Consider the following 21,879-nt stretch of genomic DNA (forward strand, 5'->3'; position numbering starts at 1 on the left):
CCTCACAGGTTGAGATGCCTAGACATGATCCGAGTGCTCCTTAATCGTGGATGCCGACCCCCAATATAGAGAGTGAGAGATTTGATATGTTGTACACTCATTATACACGATGTGCATGGGTAACTAAGTGAGTCGGGTGCCTGAAAGTAGTTTGGGCATCCCGACCCGATTCACTTTTAGGCATCCCGACTCACTCAGTCAACATCTATCATTATATTACTTGGGTTCCATCACTTTGGTTTCCATGTTATGTAATTCTTGTTAGGTTTTGGTTTTTTGTATCACTCAATAATAATAATAATAATAATAATTATTATTATTAGTAGTAGTAGTAGTAGTAGAGAAGTTCTATTATATTATCTCGAATATTGAATGTTGAACTATAATTTGAATGCATGGTAGAAGATGAGAGTTGCACACAAAAATATAAAGATGAATATGTAGACATATGAGGATAGACAAATAATAAATGATAACATTAGAAATAAAGTCAAAATTGTACCTATTGAAGAAAAACTCGGACACATATATTTAAGATGATATGAACATATACTTAGACAATCAATAAATGTTCTAATTATATAATGCGAAACTATGATAAATATGTATATAAAATGAGGAAGAGAAAGAATAATAATAAATCAAGATAAACTTTATTTTATAAGGGACTCTATCCCCTTTTCTTAGGGCATGTTTACTCGAAGGAGTGGATAAGTGAAAGAAAGGATTCCACTGTAGAAAAATATCCCTAGGGGTAGGGAAGGGGAAAGGACGAGAAAGAAAGGGAAGAGAAAAAAATCTCTACGGACAGAAGAGAAGACAGAGGGAGACGGCAGAGGGGGAGAAGACTGTTCACCTCCGATAAAATCTTCACACCGTTTCCACCTCCGCCTGCTGTCAACTTCCACGAGGAACAGAGCAAACTATCTGCCATTGTCTCCATTGGATTTTGCCTCTCGTCTGACTCTATTTCTTCTATATTCTCTGAAGAGCTTGCCAACAAAATGAGAGATGGATGAAATCGAGTAGATTAATCTACGATTAGGTAGCTTCAATTTCGATCCTCCTTGATTTCTTGGTTCCAACTCATATCGAACAGATAAAAATATGATTTTTTTTTGTTTGCCTCGTTTTGTTAGAGCAAGCAGCTACGGCGGATGTTGGTTCAGAAATAGCTACGACGAATGTTGTGCAAAGCTGGTGGAGCCGTCAGAGTCGTCGGAGGCTCGCGTGGTTGACGAAGGAAAGGCGTTCCAGCTTGTGGGCGAGCCCCCAGCAACCCTTCGGCTCACGAGCGAGCCCCTCGTCGCCCGTTTGCAAGCAAAAGAGCCCCTCACCGCCTGTCAGCTCACACACACAAGATCAGGGCTTGAAGTGAGTAGGGAACTTGCGGGGGAGGAGGGAGTAGAGAGCGAGATCGATGAGGGGATATGAAGCCACTTTGAGCTTTGGGAGGCAGAACCAGATTTGAAGTGTTTGAGAGACTTCCATTGGAGTTGCTTTATCGGTTGTTGCTTCTCCGTTATGAAGTAGATCTTGCCGGGGAAGGTGGCGGGCCTGGCGGCGGACATGGAAGAGTAGTGCAATACTAGGATGGTAGTCTGTTGGCATATAGAGGCAGCGCACAAAGTTGAGGCAGAGTTGCAACGAAAGGCGGATGGTTACTTTCCGTCCGATTTTGAGAGGATGAAAAACTGCCTTAAAATGGATCCATTGATTGTTTCGTCAACCATCCATCCATTTTTTTAGAAGATGTAAACAAGAGAAAGGATGAATAATCCATCCTCTTTGTGTAGTAAACAGTGAAAAATTTTGCATGCAGAAAACTTTCCTTTCTTTCACTCATCCATCCATCAGAGTAAACAGGGCAATGTATCTTTGAATCTAATAAAGTTTTCCTGAGAGAGTTTGAGGGATAAAATGTTAATTGAGTACAAATTAACATACAAGGATTATAAACAAAAGCAGAGATAAGTCCTGAAATTGAGTTAATTGAGTACCTGAAAGCTGAACTAAAGGGACTTGAACTCTCAGGCTCTACTAGATAGTCCTGAAAAACTGCTTATTCAAGCAATTTTATTATCAGTTGTATCGATTAACACAGATTAGCAGTGAGTATGATCAGGCCGCAGCAAGCTAACAATCATGAAGATTTTCAGCTATTAACATTATGCAATTGTTATCACCTAATATATAATTGATAATGAGTGTGTGATCAGTTATAGGCTAACATTATTGAAATGAAACAGAACACACTACACGCGAGAGTAACAAATCTTTACAACAAATCTACAGAAGAAACAGGCAGTGTGAGTTGATTGAGTACATAATCTGAGAAATGTCATGTGATATCAGACAAATTTGTACAATCTACTATGAAGATTTCACACCCAGCTACTAGCAAAAGCAATGCCATCACCCACCAGATGTATTCGTATGCTTTGTATTAGGGTTGGCAGAAGCACTGGGGAATAGCGAATCGCTTTTTGCCACCAAGCTTTGTATTTGGATAAAATCTGGGCTGGGAAAGGAAGATCCTCGCGTTCCATCCAACCAAATTGAGGCTGGATTAATAGAACAAAACCTTGGAGGAAACCTGATGAGAAGCCTCCAATATGGGCCAAGTTATCAACGTGAGGACATAAGATCACAACGATGATCACAAGAGTTAACATAGCTGCAACCTACACAAAGAGATCACATCTATTAGGCCATTGTACCAAACTAAGATCGATTCTGAGTACAAGTCAGGCATGAGGGTGCATAATTACTGACCCAATGGATAACTATTAATTCTGTGAATTTGTTTGCTCATGAATATCATAATCGATCTTCTAAACCCTATTGATTTCACATAATGTCAGGAGATAGTGATACAGGACCAACCAATCTAACCGCTTCAACTTCAAAGAGTCATAATTTTTTATTCGGAATTTAGAATCAGGCTCCACCATGCGTACAGAATTCAGAGATCTACATTTGTTAAGAGAACTGATAACCATTAAATTTAGGACCCAAAATCCACTATTTATGCTCTAATCCGAGCCTCCGAATATTTTATTATTATTTTTAGTAATTTATATTTTTATGATATTTAGGATATTTTTAGTATTTATGGATCCAAATTTATTTATATCAGTGTCTTGTTTTGTTAATTTCAATTTCTATAAAGAGATTTTCTTTTCTCCAAAGATCTATTTTCTTTCTTTACAAAATTGGAATTAAGGTGCATATATCAAGATTTCTTTCCTATCTTAGTTTTAGGGTATAAAGTTTATATAAGCACATGTTTAGTTGTATGAGGATTGAAACCTCTATTCTTAATAAAGTTTCTCTTTTTAGTGGTTTCTCTTCTTGCCTTTTCCTCAATTTCATCTTCTCGTCAGTCCGCAAGATAACCAATATCCTGTTCAGCATAAGATAGGCAACCAAACTCGACGTTTATGAATAAACAACATGATCACAAATTCTTATTCTTTCAAAGAAGACATTTCCAAGAAAAGATATTCCTCTAGCACCACCAAAACATGCTTTCCATAGAATAAATTCCAGTCATGGGCTCCTAGAAGAGAGAAGACATGCTTTGGCAGAATGGATGCAGAAGTTACTCTCTGATACAGATCTATCCAGAAGTGCACATCCTACAGAATCAAACTCTTCAATTGATGCTGCTGCCATAAGCCCATCAACTCTAACTCTACCTAGTTCAAGTGTTCCTGTTGCCAACAATTTTAATAACAAACTCGACATAAATAATAAAAAGATTAAAATTATTCTTTTTTTCCCGCATCAATTACCCTATTAGAATAAATAGTCCAATTTATGACAAGTTCTGAAACATCGCTCCAAGTAGTCAAAACAAAGCCCCAGAGACACCAATAGAAATGTCATTCCTCCAGAGCAGAGCAGAAAGAACGGAACCATCTAAACCTGATACAAGATATATGATCCCAATGCGCACTGCAAAGTAGATAGTTTTTTTTTTTTTTTGTCAAGCTTCTGAAAATTGATATAAAGAGGCCAAATTCAGTTTAAAAACAATCTGAACTAGGAATTGAAATGACCTAGATAATTTGTGAGTATAGTTATAGACGTTAATCACAAAAACTTGTATAGAATCTTTAATGTTGAATGCAAAGTTGTTACTTTGGATATGGGTATATACTAGACATGTCTCATTTACTCTTAAGACATGTTGGAGGAACTTAAATAATATTACTTTGAACATTGCTTGCTCATGGATGGTACTATAAATTGAGTGATTAAGTTGTTAAATACAGAAAAATTCAATTTATAATTCAATTCAAAGACTCATTGTCCATGATGAATAAATAAATATAGACAATTTATTTTGATGAGATCGCCTCCAGTTTATTAAAGTCTACCTTTGGCTTAATAATAAAATTGAGAATATATTTTAATATATTGGACTAGATCATTTGAAAATAGAATTGTGATTTGATCACACAAAACTAATTTTACTTTATTACCGTATGTAACACCTCAATTTTGATTGGATAATGAACTTTGATTAATAATTAGAAATTCTTTGAAATACGGAGGGATGAGATCAGATTATTAGTCAATATCTTAGGGGCTGCTTGTTTGGGGGGTTTAGAATGGGAATGGAATGAAACTTGGTACTTGGTTTGGGGAAATGATGGTGGGACCCATGGATTCATTCCTCTAAATATAGGAATGGACCATTACTGAGTAATATGAGGGGTATGGAAATTATTCTCATTTCATTAATATTTGTAATCATTCCTATTTGTTTTGGAAATTAAAGTGAAATAACAAAGAACATGTATTCTTAATATGGAATCTATTACCTAATTAAGAAGCATGATCATATTGTTGAGTTTTGAGTTTAATTCAAAGTATTTTTCTTGGTTTTAGTTGTTATGCATATGTGTATGCATTTAGTCTTGTATTGCTAAGCCAAGAAAGTTGGAAGAGCTTATATATGGAGCCCTTCCATCCTTGCTTAGCAAAGTTAAGGGGACCGACACGCATGTGCGGGTCGAGCCCAAATCATGTGGTTTCGGGGGGTTCGAGCCGAAAATCCATAAATCGGGCGCGACGCACGCAATCATTGCGCGCAGGGCGCTTGCAGGCGGTCTGGTTTGTTTTTGCCAATCTCTGCCCGCACGTAAGGAAGCAACGCACCTGCCCGCGCGTGAGGAAGCGACGCACCTGCCTGATTCGCTGGCAATGCAATGCTTCAGCGTGAATAAATCTGAGACCAAAGCAGTCTGCTTTCTCTCCTTCCCTCTCTCTGTCTTCTTCCTTACCGAGAGTTTGTCCTAAGGCTTGGTTTCCGCGATCTGAGGTTGAGTTTGAATGCACCATTCATCTTGGAGTGCACCTACGGACGACGCGATTGATTGTCGGATCTTGGGAGGATTTTGCCGGAGAGTCTTGCACCGTGGGCGGCAATAAATTCTCTAAAGACAGCCGGCACGCCGACGCTTCAACCAGAGATACATTTTCTCGACCTCTCTTTTATTTATCTATTTACTACATGCTTACTATTTTGGTACAATTTATTACTGTGTTAGTGCTCTCTTTATACAACACATATCTTACTAGTTCTTCTAATAGACAGTAAAATCTGAGTTCAGATAATTCAACTTTTATTGTTGAATTAATGATGTATTACAATCACATGAGACTATAAAAAAGAAGATGAAAATTGAACACTTGTTAATATCCAATAAAGACATTCTGGTTATGGTATCTGGTTAATCGATAGGGGTGATATGTTAGATTGATTGATCAATCAAAGGATATGTTTATTGATTATTTGATTACAAGTTTTAGTAATTTCATTCGGATTAAGAGTAAAATCTTATTCTTTTATTGGAATATAATGAGATTAATAAATTATTTTGACTAGTCAAGAGTTGTTGAAGCTTAATTTAATTGGATCCAATCAGGTTTCTTTAGTAGCTAGAGTAACTCAAATAAATTATAAGAGTTATAATTTATTAAAATTATAGTGAAATAATAAAGTATATTAGACTATTATTAACATGCCTATTATACACATGAAAAGACATTTAATAGTGATAGCAAGAAATTAAAAAATCGTAATCCAAAAAAGTTTTTTAATTATAAAAGTTTATGATAATATTTTGAGTAAGAATATTATTATTTTTATATTATTATCTAGAATAATTATATCTAGTCTAATATATATAATGTGTCCACATACAAAGAAAAAAAATTACATAGTTAAGTTATACACCAAAGAAGGATTGAAAGTTTGGAGTATAAATCATATATATATATATATATATATATATATATATATATATATATATATATATATATATATAACCAACATCCTCTAGTGAGATATTCAAATTACAAAAAAAATATTTTTTGAAATTAAATTTTCAATTATCTTGGTTCAACACATATTCAACGCATAAAAAGTTTTAATAGCATTAACAACTAACCTCAAACATTTTATATATATATACGTGTGTGTGAGATATTTATATTTGTTTATTCAATAATAAGTTAACATACTCTTTAAGCATGGGGAGGTTATGATCTTCATTGTAGTTATACATCACCCTCACCATCCTTGCAATGTTCAAACAAGCCCTCACAAATTCTTGAGAGAACGTTGAGGTCGATGAACTGAAGCTTTCTTTGTTGAGCTCCTCCCATGCTTTGTCTATCATTTGCATCACTTTTTCCTTTGCGACTTCCAAGGACCAATGTGGCTTCTCTTTCATCATGCAAGCCAACAACGAGCCATCCCTCCCATTTTGTTTTTCATCCTATCATGCATACACAATACATTTATTTTTTTTAGTATATATAAACATGAAAAATAGAAAATTATCTACCTTTGCACTTCCCAAGTCATCCCAAAGATGAAGTATTCTCGCAGGACAAGATATAAGACTCGATAGATCCTCACAAAGATCATCCTTCGTTCAATGCCCTAATAGAAAATATGTGTGCATTAAGACAGTAGGAACACCACAAGTAATTGGGCAATCTTCATGTAGTCATCCATTGTTGGGACTTGATCTTTTGACAACCATTTTGCTTCCGCTAAAAATGAATTACTTAATTGTATCCACTACAAAACAAAGTCAATTTTTAACCAAATTTCAGTGATAATACAAACACTAAAGCAAATGTTTATGAAAAGAGCAACAATTCATACTGATTTCTTTAGATATTTGATTGGATTCCATCCATGTTCCTTGAGCACAATCTCGGCAATCTCATTGATAGTGCTATTTAATGCCTTGAAACATGCCCTCATGTAGTTGGGAAGTGAATCCATTGAAAAGTGATCCCATCTACAATGGCCACATATGAAAGTCATTAACAATAAACTCACTCTAAATATTAGTTGGTGAAATAAATATGACTAAATACCTTTGGATGACCAGTACAAAGAGCTGCAGATCGTCAATCTATCCTTTGACGTAAAAAATATCATCAAGAAGATAAACAAACATAATAATCTTCGATACAACAATCCTATAACTTGAAAATTTAGGGTTTGGTAAGCTCATCATTGTATAAACATAACACTTCAAGGACTGATCCTGAGCAAACCCTAGCTCTTGGCTCAACTCTGACTTCGTCCACCAACTATACATATATAATCAAATAAATAATAAATTAATTAAACAATAATTAGGATTTTAAATGAATCAAATATTCATGAGCAAACTTGATGTTTAACTTCATAAGAACTTATTTAATCATGTTCACTATACATAACGTTAATTAAATGGACAAACTTTAATAACTCATTAAGCTATATAAACAAACTTGAATACATGTATATTGAATTTGTTTGCTCATAAATATAGATTGTGAACTCAATAATGCCCATGAATAATATTTGTGAATTATGTACATCAACAAAGCACAACAAAACTTTTATGCAACTTGTAAATAAACAAAGAAACTATCAAAATGAACAAATAAATTTATAAAATCAAACTCACTAATTAATAAAACAAGCTTAAAAATATAAAAATATTAAACTAAATTCAAGTTAAGCTTGAACTAAGCTCAAACTCTTTAAAAAACAACCCAATTTATTTTAGACTTGATTACTACAAGAATAATAGTCTATTATGACACGCATAAATGTCCTTATAGTATATTTATGGTGACACTAACGTTTTAGTGACATCTCCAAAAAATGCCCTATATAGTAATGTCGTCTTAAACCTCCCTCACATTCCTGACATTTTATAATGTCGTTATACAATATCAATGCTAACGTTAAAGGTATCGCAATTTAAAAATATAATGACACTCTAAATGTCGGGAAAAGTCATATTTTAATGACATTTATATATATCTTGTTATGATCATAATAGGGACAAAGTTAAATGTCACCAAAACTCATTTATTATGACCTTTATATTTTTTATAAGGACAATAAAAAGTGTCAATAAAAATAATTTATAAAATTATTTTAAAATATCACATTAACTAATCTATAATGACATTAATAAATATCATTATAATAATTTATAAATATATTTAAAATGATCACTAATATTTATTTAGAATATATAATATGAATTCAATATTTATATATCATCACAATTCATCCACCATTTAAAATAGAAAAAATTATAAAATATAATTTAAAATGCAAGTAGATCATCTAAATTCATCCAATAAATATTTGGGTCAAAGTTACACATGCAAATTAATGACCAGTCTTTTACATCCAAAACTAGTTATACACTATACTCAAAATATTAAAATTTAGAAGGGAATTATATCACCTCTGAATATGAGGTGACCCAACTAAGAAGGCCTTTCGTGTAGTTGGCTCAAATACTAAGAGCTTTGTTGCAATACTCAATAGCCTTTTCGCACTATCCTAGTTGCAGTAAAGAACAAGGTTGGCAAGGTCATACTTGAGTCCTTCCCCATAAGACTCATCATCATGACCAGACAATTATTGATATTTTGTACGACTTAGAAAATGACTCATCAAGATATTTATCAATATTTATATTGTGATGTCCAAAGAGGTACAAATTAAAATTGATTTATCAATATAGTCTTAGAACGACATGCTAACATTTAATATGATAATTCATATAGTGGGACCAAACAAAACAAATTCAAACAAGTGAAAGGGAATATATACCTTCAATACATTATGAAATTTTAATAGCACTAACTAGTAACCTCTAACATTTTAAATTTGTTTAAATAGCAATAAGTTTATATACTCCTTAAGCATGGGGAGGTTATGCTCTTCGTTGTAGTTGTACATCACCCTGATCACCATCCTTGCAATATTCAAACAAGCCCTCACAAAATCTTGAGAGAACGTTGACGTCGACGAACTAAAGCTTTCCTTGTTGAGCTTCTCCCAAGCTTCATCTATCATTTGCATCACTTTTTCCTTTGCAACTTCCAATGACCAATGTGGGTTCTCCTTCATCATGCAAGACAACAACGAGCCATCCCTCCCATTTTGTTTTTCATCCTATTAATTATCATGCATACATGATAAATTCATTCTCCTTTTACTAGTATATATATAATCATGAAAATTAGAAAACTATCTACCTTTTCACTTCCCAAGTCATCCCAAAGACGAAGAATTCTCGCAGGACAAGATATAAGACTCGGAAGATCCTCACAGAGATCATCCTTCATGTGATGCCCTAATAGAAAATACATGCTCATTAAAGCAGCGGGAACACCACAAGTAATTGTGGCAATCTTCATGTAGTCATCCATTGAGGGGACTTGGTCTTTTGACAACCATTTTGCTTCTACTAAAAATGCATTGCTTAATTGTATCCACTGTAAAACAAAGTCAATTTCTAATCAAATTTTAGTGATAATACAAATACTAAAACAAATTTTACTAGAAGAACAACAATTCATACCAATTTCTTTAGATGTTCAATTGGATTCCATCCATGTTCCTTGAGCACAATCTCAGCAATCTCATCGATAGTGCTATTTAATGCCTTGAACCATGCCCTCATGTAGTTGGGAAGTGAATCCATTGAAGATTGATCCCATCTGAAATGACCACATATAAAAGTCATTAACAATAAACTCACTCTAAATATTAGTTGGTGAAATAAATATGACTAAGTACCTTTGGATGGCCTGTACAAAGAGATGGAGATCGTCAATCGATCCTTCCACGTCAAAAATATCATCAAGAAGATAAACAAATGCGATAATCTTCGATAAAACAATCCTATAACTTGAAAATTTAGGGTTTGGTAGGCTTGTCATTGTCCAAGCGTACCACTTCAAGGATTGATTCCTAGCAAACCCTAGCTCTTGGCTCAACTCTGACATCTGCCACCAGCTATATATGTATACATATATAATCAAATAAATTAATCAAACACTCAAATAAATTAATCAAATACTCAGGAGCAAACTTGATGTTTAACTTCTTACGAATTTTTTTATACATGTTTACTATATATAAAGTTAATTAAATGAACCAACTTTAATAACTCATTAAGTTATATAAACAAACTTGAATACTTAAATTCGTTAATGCTCATAAATATAGATTGTGAACTCAATAATGTCCATGAATAAAATTTGTGAATCGTGTACATCAACAAGACACAACAAAACTCTTATGCAACTTATAAAGAAACAAAGAAATTGTTAAAATGAACAAATGAATTTATAAAATCAAACTCACTAATTAATAAAACAAGCTTAAAATATAAAAATTTTAAACTAAATTCAAGTCAAGTCAAACTTGAACTAAGTTCAAACTCTTTAAAAAATAACAACCCAAGGTTGAATAACTTTTTTAACAGTTTAATTTATTTTAGACTCAATTTAATTTCATTTAATTATCTTATTAAATAAGTTTAAACAGAGTTTGATTGAGCTAATTAAATGAGCCGAAACTAAAACTATATACCTTGTGACTTCCTTTAGTTCCTTTTGATGAAGGGACTGGAGCATGGTGAAATCCATCTTCCCCAATTCTCGAACATGCAAATTGTGATAGAAGTTGTCACGATCGAGATACTGCCTGGCTTTGAACCTCTTCAAGGTCATATGAGATGGAGCCTCCAGCACCTGTTCAATAGCCACGGTAAACTCTGGCCCCAAAGATGCCATGTAGGACCTGAGGTGATGGCTACTGAATTCATTGGCCCTGTAGAGTATTAATTCTCCACCAGTATTCAAATTCGACGCTTCAAATAGATTCATCAGCCCATCCATCTCCTTGCTGAGAGACGCTATGAACTCTCCTCTACCATCATGGAACCTGCGCAGCACATCTAAAGAGATAGAAGGAATTGGTTTAATTAACCCATTTCATTTCATTTCATCATGCAATACAACGTCGACAACTACAAGCATAAACCTCAGTTACCTGTCGAAACAGGGTATCGAGCTTGTCTCAGTAACCGGAACAAAAGGGCCACTTCCGCAATGCTGCTGGCTTCGCCATTGGAGATGGGGAGTCGCTGGTCGTATAAAGAATGCATCTCGGCTTGAATCTCTTCTTGGAAATGGTAGTCGATGGCGAGCTTTTGAAGGGAGTCTATGAACAGCAAGGTCTCCTTGGCTCCTCTTGTCTGGTCATCAAACATCCTCCTCACTTGGCTCAACCGGTCGCTGTGTCTCAGGCACAAACTCTCCTGCATGCATGCATGCAAGCACAGAATTAAACCAGCAGGCCATGAACCAACTAATTAATATGAGAATAGCTAAGAGTAGTGGCCACTCACTTGATCTTCATAGATGTCGGGCTTCATGATTCGTTGTTTCTGCAACTGATGAAGCCGCGGCGGCATGGCTATGTGAGTACTGCTAGGGCTATTGGTGTTGTTGGTGTGGAGAGAAGCCAGAAACTTGGGGTAGAAGGAGGAGGAGCACTGCGCCACCAGCATCTTGTCCTGTCGTATCGCTGTGTATGATAATTAAGCAGAGGGACGCGGGAGCCTAATTATAGAGTGGAACATGGCGACCGACGGTCCCTCTTGAGTTTGAAAAATTAAGGGTGATTTGTTTTTTAACTAAAAATAATATCGGCAATTGACTAAAGGAGTCCCTTAGAGTTGTTAGAGTGGTGAAATTTCAATACCCTCATGTGTTGCTGTGTTAAGAAAAAAACAAAATAGACCCTCATTGATTATTTTTGGATGAATGGATTGGCTTCATAAAAATTTTATATCGATCATCAAATAAATCAAAAAATACAAACAACGATCAACTAAGAAGTCTTGAAATTCGACATTATTTAATTGTACCCTCTATTTAAAAAAAATATTTTTATATTCAACAAACAATACTAGTGTGATGCTAATTTTAAAAAAGAATATTATTTACTGTTGTTCTTTCAAATATAGTATAATAATAATATTGTATTTGAAATTCAACATCGTTATTTTTTAAAATCCAATAACACAATGATATTGTGCTTTTTGAGAATTTCATAATTTCGAATGCGCATTTCCATCAATTGCTAAAATAAAAGAGCTGTTAATATATCTTTTACATAATTTTTTTTTTCTAATATAATTATTAGCATAAGTTAATTTATAAAATTTTGATGTAATGAATTAAGATGGGACTTGGCACCTGCCAAGCATTGGGAGCCACAATTATTTGTCAACACGAGGATCACGTTATTCAGACTACTATTCGATGGATGTTTCACGTTAACTTCGTATCTCCAACTTAGGAAAAAAATTCTGTTTAAACTCGGGTTAAAAAATTCTTCATAATCGGCCGATAGATAAGTTTTGTTTTGGTTTAAGAAAAACAAAAAAAGCTTTTCTTATAAGAAGTCATTTTCTTCCGTCATTAGAGGTTAGGTAACGAGTGGATTTGACTTGTTGTTTGGTGTAGACCAATCGAGCCGATCAATTGGGAAAGAGACTTGTGTGGTTAGGTAAAGACCCGAGGGTTAAGTGGGCTAAACAATTCGATAAATCCGAATGGCTAGTTGATCCGGTGCATTAAAATTTGACACAGGAAAAGAAATTCCGGATGCAATGTTCGTGTTAAAAATTTGACGTAGGGAAAGAAATTCCGGATGCGACGTTCAAATTAGAGGTTTGTAGAGAAAAAATCGCTATATTCCTCTTGAGACCAAGATCTAGTTGGAATTTTCTTTTACTTATTTTGTTTGTTTGGATATGTTTAATTCGTTAGATAATTTTTTCTATATTGAAAAGTGTATTGTATGCTTCTATATATATATATATATATATATATATATATATATATATATATATATATATATATATATATATATATATATATATAATTTGTAAATAAAGAAGAGTTACCTTTATATTTAAACGAAAATAATTTATTTATTCAAATTAAAATCAACTCAACATCAATCATTCTCTTTACAAGAGCTCTAACTCTTGTTTAAATAACTTTGAGAAATAAGAAAAAATTGCAACAGACAAATCGCAGCATTAAAATAAAAGATAAAAAAAACTATTTTTATTAAATAACTTTGAGAAATAAGAAAAAATTACAACAGAAAAATCGTAGCATTAAAATAAAAGATAAAAAAAACTATTTTTATTAAATAACTTTGAGAAATAAGAAAAAATTGCAACAGAAAAATCGCAGCATTAAAATAAAAGATAAAAAAATCTAATCTTAAAAATAGATAAAATCTAAACTAACTCTAATAAAGAAAATTAATTATAAAAAAATAAAATCTAAACTAACTTTTAGAAAAGAAAATTAATCCTAAAAATTTAAAATAAATAAAAGAAAAAAACTAAAAGACCAAATCTAGAGTTTTGACGATCCGATTAGCCGATTCCATTTCGTCCGGACTCTGAATAAAGAGCAACCATGTTAGGAGGCCACGAACTAATCATGTTCCTTGTAAATAGCCTTGATCGTCCTTCTTCAAGATCCAAAAGGGAGATTGGTAGCCTCATTTTCTTCTCGTAACAGCTCGAAGGGGAACATAAGCGTGTTGGATGATATGAGATGATTGTGTCCCTGGATGCTTCTATATCAGATGCCCTAGGTTGAAAAGAACTCGTTCTCTAGTTCAAAATAACGTCTTCAACATCCATAGTCTCACTTTTCTTCACATTGTCTTCTGATATGGCACAAACTGCATCTTCAAATAAGATCAAAATCTCACAGTCACCACCATAAATTACCTCATCAACTTCATCATCAAATACTAGTTCACCAAGTGATTCGATCTCGTCTTCATCGTAAATTGATCATCGACTATTTCAATATTGTCATCCATATTTTTCTCAATAAAATTTTTATCCAAATTAAAATAAAAGAACTTATTGTAGGACCGTCGACGGCCGGCTAGAAGGGGGGTTGAATAACCTGCAAAAATAAAACGCAAGCCTTTCTCGACTTTTCTCAAACTAACACTTGCATATAAAATAAATAAGCAGTAAATTAAAAGAAAAGAACAGACACACAGAGATTTACTTGGTTACAACCGGGGAGGTTGTTAATCCAAGGAAGAATTAGCACTAGTATCTCCTTCAGGCGGAGAAGTCTCTTACAACAATGAAACACAGAAAATAGAAGCTTAACTACAGAGAAAGCGTACAAGTGTAGAAAGATTGAATTGCTCGAGTTGTTATTGTTGAAAAGCTTCTGGACCAAGACTATATTTATATCCTTGGTCGGGCGTCCTAAGGGTTCCGGGCACCCTGGGGGGGGGATAAACTTTATCTCCCAACGTTCAGATCGAGTCAAAACTCGATCCTGGGTGCCCCGGAGGGGTCCGGGCACCCCGGACTATTCCGAGCGCCCCGGACTATTCCGGGCGCCCCGGCTGGAAAAGTCAACCCCATTGACTTTTTCCATCCCAGGTCTTCTACTTCGGCTCCGTTTACCTCAGATCGAGTCTTCCTCTCGCTTGGGTGATCTCTGCCATCCGGAATAGGGCTCACCTGAACCCAACTTCCGATCTTCTCGAGCAGGCTTCCGCTCTGGCTTCTCGTTCCTCGAAATCGCCACGTGCTTCCTTCTCATCCGCCACGTGCCGACCTTCTCGCTAGCTGCGTCTCTTGCTCCTCGAGCAGTCTTCCGCTCCGACTTCTCGTCCCTCGGAGCTACCGCACGCTTCCTTCTAGTCCGCCGTCGTACTCTTCCGCAGCGCCTCGCCCCTCGGACACACTGCATGCCATCCTTCTCGCTAGCTGCGTCTTCCACTTGACTACCTGTGCTCCTAAGCTCCTGCACACTTAGACATAAGGTTAAAATACACAGGACCTAACTTAACTTATTGATCACACCAAAATAACCTTGGGGTTCCAAAAATTTCCCGTTTTTGATGTGAGTAACCCAAGTTAAGTTAGGGTAAAATAGACATAAAAAATAAAATAACTAATTTTGCAATAAAGTGCAAAAAGATAGCAAATTTTAAATTTGGTCTATCTCCCCCTAGACTTATACTTTTCCTTCTCCCCCTTTGATCATATAAAAAATTGGGGTTCCGAAAAAATCTAAGGGTTAAAAAATATTTTCTAACTTTCTCAACAAAATTTCTAAGTTAAATAAATTCTAAGTTAGAGAATTTGCAAAAAAATTTCTAACTTAAATTTTTGAATTTTCTAAAAAAAAATTTTACACACGAAATTTTTTTCTACGTATAAAGATATTTTTGAAAAAAAAAATTCTAACTTAAAAAACATTTAAGTAAGAAAATTTTCTAAAAGAAATTCTAAGTAAAAAATTTGAAAGAAAATGTTTAAAAGACTTTTTAAAGCATTATTAAATTTCCACCTTAATGTTTTTATCAGAAAGTTAATTAAATATTTTTATTTCAATATTTTAGCTTCCAGGTCGTGGCGCGGCACTAGGCCTTCTTGGTTATTGGAGTAACAACCACTTCCTTAGACAAAACCTCATAAAGAAATTCTAATGTCTAATTTTCTCGCTGAAAGCTCTAAATCCAATTAAAAGTTCAAGTTAAACAAGACTTAGGAACTCAATATAGGTTCCGACCTACTGGATTAACAAAAAATTTCTTAGGGACATATTTTCTTGAAATATTCCTAATTTGTCTATGGTGTTATCTATAATACCAATTTAAATTATTAAACTTTCTAAAATTTATATTAGATAGGCATGCAATATTTTTCAAGTTATCTACTTGAATTTTTAGATTTTCATTTTCTGATTTCAATTTCTCATTTTCTAATTTAACTTTATCTAATTCTTGGCAAGATTTAGCTAATATTATTTTTAAATTCTTAATTTCTTTTTCTAACTTGCAGCAGTCTTTAGTCAGCAACTTAACAAACTTAAAAAGTTTATCGGGAGGAAGAGATCGTACCTCACTTACCTTGTCGATCTCGTTGTCCGTGTCTCCCCCTGAACTGCTGCTTTCTTCCGACGTAGCTTCCCCTTCATCGATGCTCTCGATGCTCATCTCGGAAGAGTTTGAATCACAGTCGTCGTCTTGATGACTCGCCATTAATGCGAGTCTGGAGAATGCCTCGACTTCCGATTCGGACGACGTATCGTCCCACGTCGCCTTTAGGACCTTGCACTTTTGGACATGCTTCTTACCTTTATCCTTGTCCTTGTTCCTCAGCTTGGGGCAGTTGTCCTTGACGTGCCCTTCTTCATCGTAGTGGTAGCAGAGGATGGTCCTTTTCTTTCTGCCCTACGGATGGTTAGTAGTTCTAGATTTACAAAGATTTTTAAACCGTCTTACCATCATTACAATTTCCTCGTCGTCGAGAGAAGGTTCTTGGGCTCCTTTGTACCTGCACATCTTGATTCGTGCACTTCAAATGTTAAGAAAAATTCTTCTAGTGTAATTTTTTCTAAATCTTTCGAAATATAAAAGGCATCTACTAGTGATGCCCATTTTGAATTTCTCGAAAAAGAATTTAAAGCGTACCTTAGCGAATCTCGGTTACTTACCTTTTCTCCGAGATTCGATAGTCCGGTAATGATCTCTTTGATTCTCGAGTACAGATGCACAACTGTCTCGTCTTCCCCAAGTCGCAGGCTGGTGAGCTGATTGCGAAGTAGATCCCATTTAGCGAGCTTGGCTTCGGACGTTCTTTCGTGCAGCTCAAGAAACTTCTCCCAAAGTTCCTTTGCCGAGTCGTAGTTCCCGATCCGGTTGACTTCTTGTGGCGGAAGAACGCTTAGCAGATGGTACTCTGCTTTGCCGTTCGCCACATAGTCGGCCTGCTCTTTTTTCGTCCATTGATATTTTTCTTTGCCCTCTGGAGCTACAAAGCCAAATTTCATTATTAAAATTAATTCAAAATCGGTTGTAAAGAATACCTGCATTCGCTTTTTCTAGGTAGCGAAATCCCCTTCGAATTTCGGCGGGTAGATGCTTGGTCCGACTATTATCTTTGCTTCGATTGGCGGCTAGTCCTCCTGAAGCGCCTTGGCTCTGATACCACTTGTAGGACCGTCGACGGCCGGCTAGAAGGGGGGTTGAATAGCCTGCAAAAACAAAACGCAAACCCATCTCGACTTTTCTCAAACTAACACTTGCATATAAAATAAATAAGCAGTAAATTAAAAGAAAAGAAGAGGCACACAAAGATTTACTTGGTTACAATCGGGGAGGTTGTTAATCCAAGGAAGAATTAACACTAGTATCTCATTCAGGCGGAGAAGCCTCTTACAACGATGAAGCGCAGAAAATAGAAGCTTAACTACAGAGAAAGCGTACAAATGTAGAAAGAATGAATTGCTCGAGTTGTTATTGTTGAAAAGCTTCTGGACCAAGACTATATTTATAGCCATGGTCGGGTCACCCTGAGGGTTCCGAGCGCCCTGGGGGGGATAAACTTTATCCCCTAATATTCAGATCGAGTCAAAACTCGATCCTGTGAAAAAGTCAACTCCGGACTCCCAGAAGGTTCCGGGCGACCCGGTTGGAAAAGTCAACCCCGTTGACTTTTTCTTGCCCGGGTCTTCTGTTCTGGCTCCGTTCGCCTTAGACCGAGTCTTCCGCTCGCTTGGGTGATCTCTGCCATCTGGAATAGGGCTCACCAGAACCCAACTTCCGGACTTGTCGAGTAGGCTTCCGCTCCGGCTTCTCGTCCCTCGGAATCGCCGCGTGCATCCTTCTCATCTGCCAACGTACTCATCCGCAGTCTTCGTCCCTCGGTCGCACCTCGTGCCGACCTTCTCACTAGCTGCGTCTCTTGCTCCTCGAGCAGTCTTCCGCTCCGACTTCTCGTCCCTCGGAACCACCGCACGCTTCCTTCTCGTCCGCCGACGTACTCTTCCGTAGCGCCTCATCCCTCGGACGCACCGTGTGCCATCCTTCTCGCTAGCTACATCTTCCACTCGACTACCTGTGCTCCTAAGCTCCTGCACACTTAGACACAAGGTTAAAACACACAGGACCTAACTTAACTTGTTGATCACACCAAAACAACCTTGGGGTTCCAACACTTATGACCTTTAAGATCTCGGGCATTACGATCACGGTGTGAGACTTCCTCAGCCGGAACCTGTCTATCACGATCTCGACCATGCACCTCAATATATATCTTCAAGATCTTCCTCAGCCAGAGGGATACATTGATGCGACTGGAGCAGGATGCTGAGGGGATGTTGGACACTTGCAGGAGCACACGGATGCCATGGATGGAGCTTACAGATGGTACCATAGTCTGAGTGTGAGCTGAGGAGGTAGTGTGGTGACACCGCAGCGGATGAAGTCATGCAATAGAGCATGAGGACTACATGTGTGTTACCTTATGGGATGAGGGTGATGTATGTGAGGAGAGACCACAACAGGTGGAGTCATGTAGTAGAGCATGAGGACTGTATGTGGGCGAGCATGTAGGGGATGAGAGTGTTGTACAGGTGCATAGATCCACCTTAGAAAGATCTATCTAATCTGTAGCAAACGGCTAGCGGTAAAGACATGTCAAAGCCTGTTTGGAAATACCCATTTAGTTAGGAGTTGATTAACTAGATTAACATATAGTTGGTTAATTAAAACCTATGTTATAAATAATTAAACCTAAATTTCTCTTCTTATTATCGCCGAATCCCTTCTATTCTCGAATTCCTCCCGTTTCACTTCACCGCCGGCCTCCCCTTTTCTCCTCGTGCCACCGCCAGCCTTCCCCTCTTCCTCTATTCCTTCTCCTCTCACAGCCGCATACCCGATTCCCCTCTCTGTTCCGAACCATTTCTCCCAACGCTGACTCTTCCCCGATTCCCTTCCTCTCCCTTCTCCTCTCTCGTGATTCCGAGCCACCGCCACCCTCTCCACCTGATCTCTCTCTTGGGCACGAAGCTGTTTCCCCTCTCCTCCGCTCGTCAAAGCTCGACCCATCGCCTACCAGCAGCCGAGAGCTCGACACTGACCTCAGCCCCAATCGCGACGGTAGTTCGATTCCTCTATCTTCTCTGCCTCTTCATCGTCGGCGATCACCGACTGTGGGATGCTAGTTGCCGCGTGACCTTCCTCGCACCTGATCCCATCCATTCCCTGGCTTGACGAGGAGTTTCTAGTCACAAGAAGATCCTTAGCTGTGGCGATCCTTGTGGCGTGGAGGATTGCTACTCGGGTTCACAACTGGATAGTGCCACCAATTCTGGTAGAGGTCATCAGCTCCTGTCCCCCGTCAGCAGCCTGCAGATTTTCGTCTAAGAGGGTCCTGTGGATCTGGATCTAGGGTAAGACACATTTGGTATTAGATTTACAGAGGTTTGATTTCATTTCTGATTTCTAGGATATTATGAGTAGCTAATTGACAAATTCATGTAGCTTTAACCGTCAATTTCGACAATGGTTTCTCTAGCTGTGGATCACCGGTTGAGACTTCAGATTTGGGTAAGTTCTGCTCAGTATGAGGTTAAGTATGGATTGATTACATTCTGTATTGGATTAGACTAGGTATCAATTGAGATATTGGATGATTAGTTTAAGGTTATTGTGATTGTTCGGTTAAGGGTTACCTTAATTAGATTAGGGATTTTATTTAGCTATTTACTACGTATGCAATTAGCTAAATACATTATGTGATTTGCAGGACTTTGATTCGAGGTGAGTGCCTCAACGTGGGATTTATTCTGATATGATCTTCGTTTTGAGGCGAGTACCTTTGACTTATCTCTTTTGATATTGTTATTCTAATGTACGTAATAGATTATAACTAGTAGTAATGGTTATGTTTATATTTACTTGGTATGTCACTACTTAATACCCGTAGTATGCCCATATTGTTATCTGTTATGCATTTATGTTTATGCCTCTTGATTCTTGTCATGTGTACTTATGTTCATAAAAGTAGTGACATACAATGCATTACCGGGTATAGGCCTAGCTACTAGATATATGTGGCATGTGTACCTAGATTTATTATCTAGCATGTGTACCTAGTTTTATTATCTGGAATGTGTACCTAGATTATTTACCTGGCATGTATACTTAGATCCTTGTTATAGATTCAGTGTTCCTTTTGGTACATATTATATAGAGGTTGATATTTTCAAGAATTACATGCTTTAGTGTCATGCACCATTTTGCACTATTGCATGCTGAGCGATTGTCGGCTCCTTTATAGTTGAGCGCATCGCCAGCTACATGATCTGCACACACAACTACTCATGGGTTAATGGTACATTAGACAGGGTATGTGCAGTTTGCTCTGTCAGGGCTCCGCTGGTCCGCTTATGGGTAGTGTGATTGCAGCGTGGTAGCGGGCAGGGATCCCTCCTCTTGACTATGACACAGGGAGATGAGAGCTTATGTAACACCCGTATATGAATTTTCCCATAATTAGAATAGGCTTTATGTAGATTTTTCAAAAATAAATAAAAGAAAATAGAACCAAAAAGAGGCATGACCAAGGTTTGAACCTTGGACCTCTTAGTAAGTGGTTATATGTGATAACCAGTAGCCCCAGCAGGGGTGTGCTGTTAGGAAAGAAAGGGACATAGTAGTTAAAGGTAAGGAAAGTGAAGGCTCCCTTCACTAAGGAGAAAAAGTTTAAGTTTTCTTCTTCTTCCCTCAAAGAGAAGTTGGTTTTTGCCTTCTTCCTTCATTTACACTACAAGAAAAAAGCTAATAGACAACACTTTAAAAGCGTTGTCTATGTGGCTGAAAAAGCATTGTTAAAAGCACTGTTGTTAAAAGTCTACTCAAAGACAACGCTTTAAAAGCGTTGTCGTTTGTAGCAAAGACAACGCTTTTGCAACGCTTTAAAAGCGTTGTCATTTTTTGCTAAGACAACGCATAAAAAGGGTTGTCTTTGTTAAAGACAACACTTAAAAAACGTTGTCTTTTTTAAAGACATCACATAAAAAGCGTTGTCTTTTTTAGCAAAAATAATAGTTTCACAATGCATAAAAAAGCGTTATTTTTTTTAGCAAAATACAAGAAGTTTTAAACTATTATCTTTTAATACCAAAGACAAATAAAAGATAAATGAAAACTAATCTACTTCAATCAATAACATATTATTAAATAACAACTGAGATAAATATATAAATTATCATCCTTACACTTCTATAACAAACATAATTACTCGCATACAAAGAAATTTTAATTAGAAGATACTCAAAACTAGTCCTATCAACTACATCTTATTACATGAACTTAAAGGATCTTGATAGATGCTACTTATCCTCTTAACTTGAATGTTCTTTACTCATTGACTTTAACCATCTTCTCGCTTAAATTCCAAAGCCTTCTTGATAGTTCTTCGTCAAAGTACTTTCCAGTCACACACCTGAGGTTCGGATGTAGTGCCACATAGCATGTAGTTCCTGAGGTTCGGATGCAGTGCCACATAACATGTAGTTACTGCTCCTGTAATCACAGAAATGTAGATAAATGAAATAAATCAAGTTCTCATAACATCAATGACTATCATATTCAATGAAAATAAGAACATAACATCA

The 21,879-nt window shown here is 36.4% G+C and overlaps 1 protein-coding gene and 1 long non-coding RNA gene across 2 annotated transcripts; one reads left to right on the forward strand and one right to left on the reverse strand.

The window, feature by feature from the left end:
• Positions 1-692: 692 nt before the first annotated feature.
• Positions 693-1,841, forward strand: LOC122027480. The gene is made up of 2 exons (XR_006124425.1): positions 693-1,045; positions 1,140-1,841. It is a non-coding gene; the product is annotated as an uncharacterized LOC122027480 (long non-coding RNA).
• A 7,299-nt stretch (positions 1,842-9,140) lies between these two features.
• On the reverse strand, positions 9,141-11,920 carry LOC122027544 ((3S,6E)-nerolidol synthase 1-like). Its single transcript, XM_042586531.1, has 7 exons — positions 11,748-11,920; positions 11,390-11,657; positions 10,928-11,294; positions 10,130-10,348; positions 9,912-10,050; positions 9,586-9,825; positions 9,141-9,502 (listed from the first exon to the last, which is right to left on the reverse strand). Exons 1-7 carry the CDS (start codon positions 11,907-11,909, stop codon positions 9,209-9,211), a joined length of 1,689 nt encoding a protein of 562 aa, XP_042442465.1. The 5' UTR covers positions 11,910-11,920; the 3' UTR covers positions 9,141-9,208.
• Positions 11,921-21,879: the final 9,959 nt, after the last annotated feature.

Source organism: Zingiber officinale, chromosome 10A (genome assembly GCF_018446385.1).
Source record: "Zingiber officinale cultivar Zhangliang chromosome 10A, Zo_v1.1, whole genome shotgun sequence".
Classification (NCBI taxonomy): domain Eukaryota; kingdom Viridiplantae; phylum Streptophyta; class Magnoliopsida; order Zingiberales; family Zingiberaceae; genus Zingiber; species Zingiber officinale.

Excerpts from the sequence above, each read along its gene's own strand:
- LOC122027544 (XM_042586531.1), bottom strand. The coding sequence starts at position 11,909 with ATGCTGGTGGCGCAGTGCTCCTCCTCCTTCTACCCCAAGTTTCTGGCT. Across the intron at positions 11,295-11,389 it reads TCGATACCCTGTTTCGACAG|ATGTGCTGCGCAGGTTCCAT; the intron begins GTAACTGAGGTT and ends CTATCTCTTTAG. Across the intron at positions 9,503-9,585 it reads ATGACTTGGGAAGTGAAAAG|GATGAAAAACAAAATGGGAG; the intron begins GTAGATAGTTTT and ends GATAATTAATAG.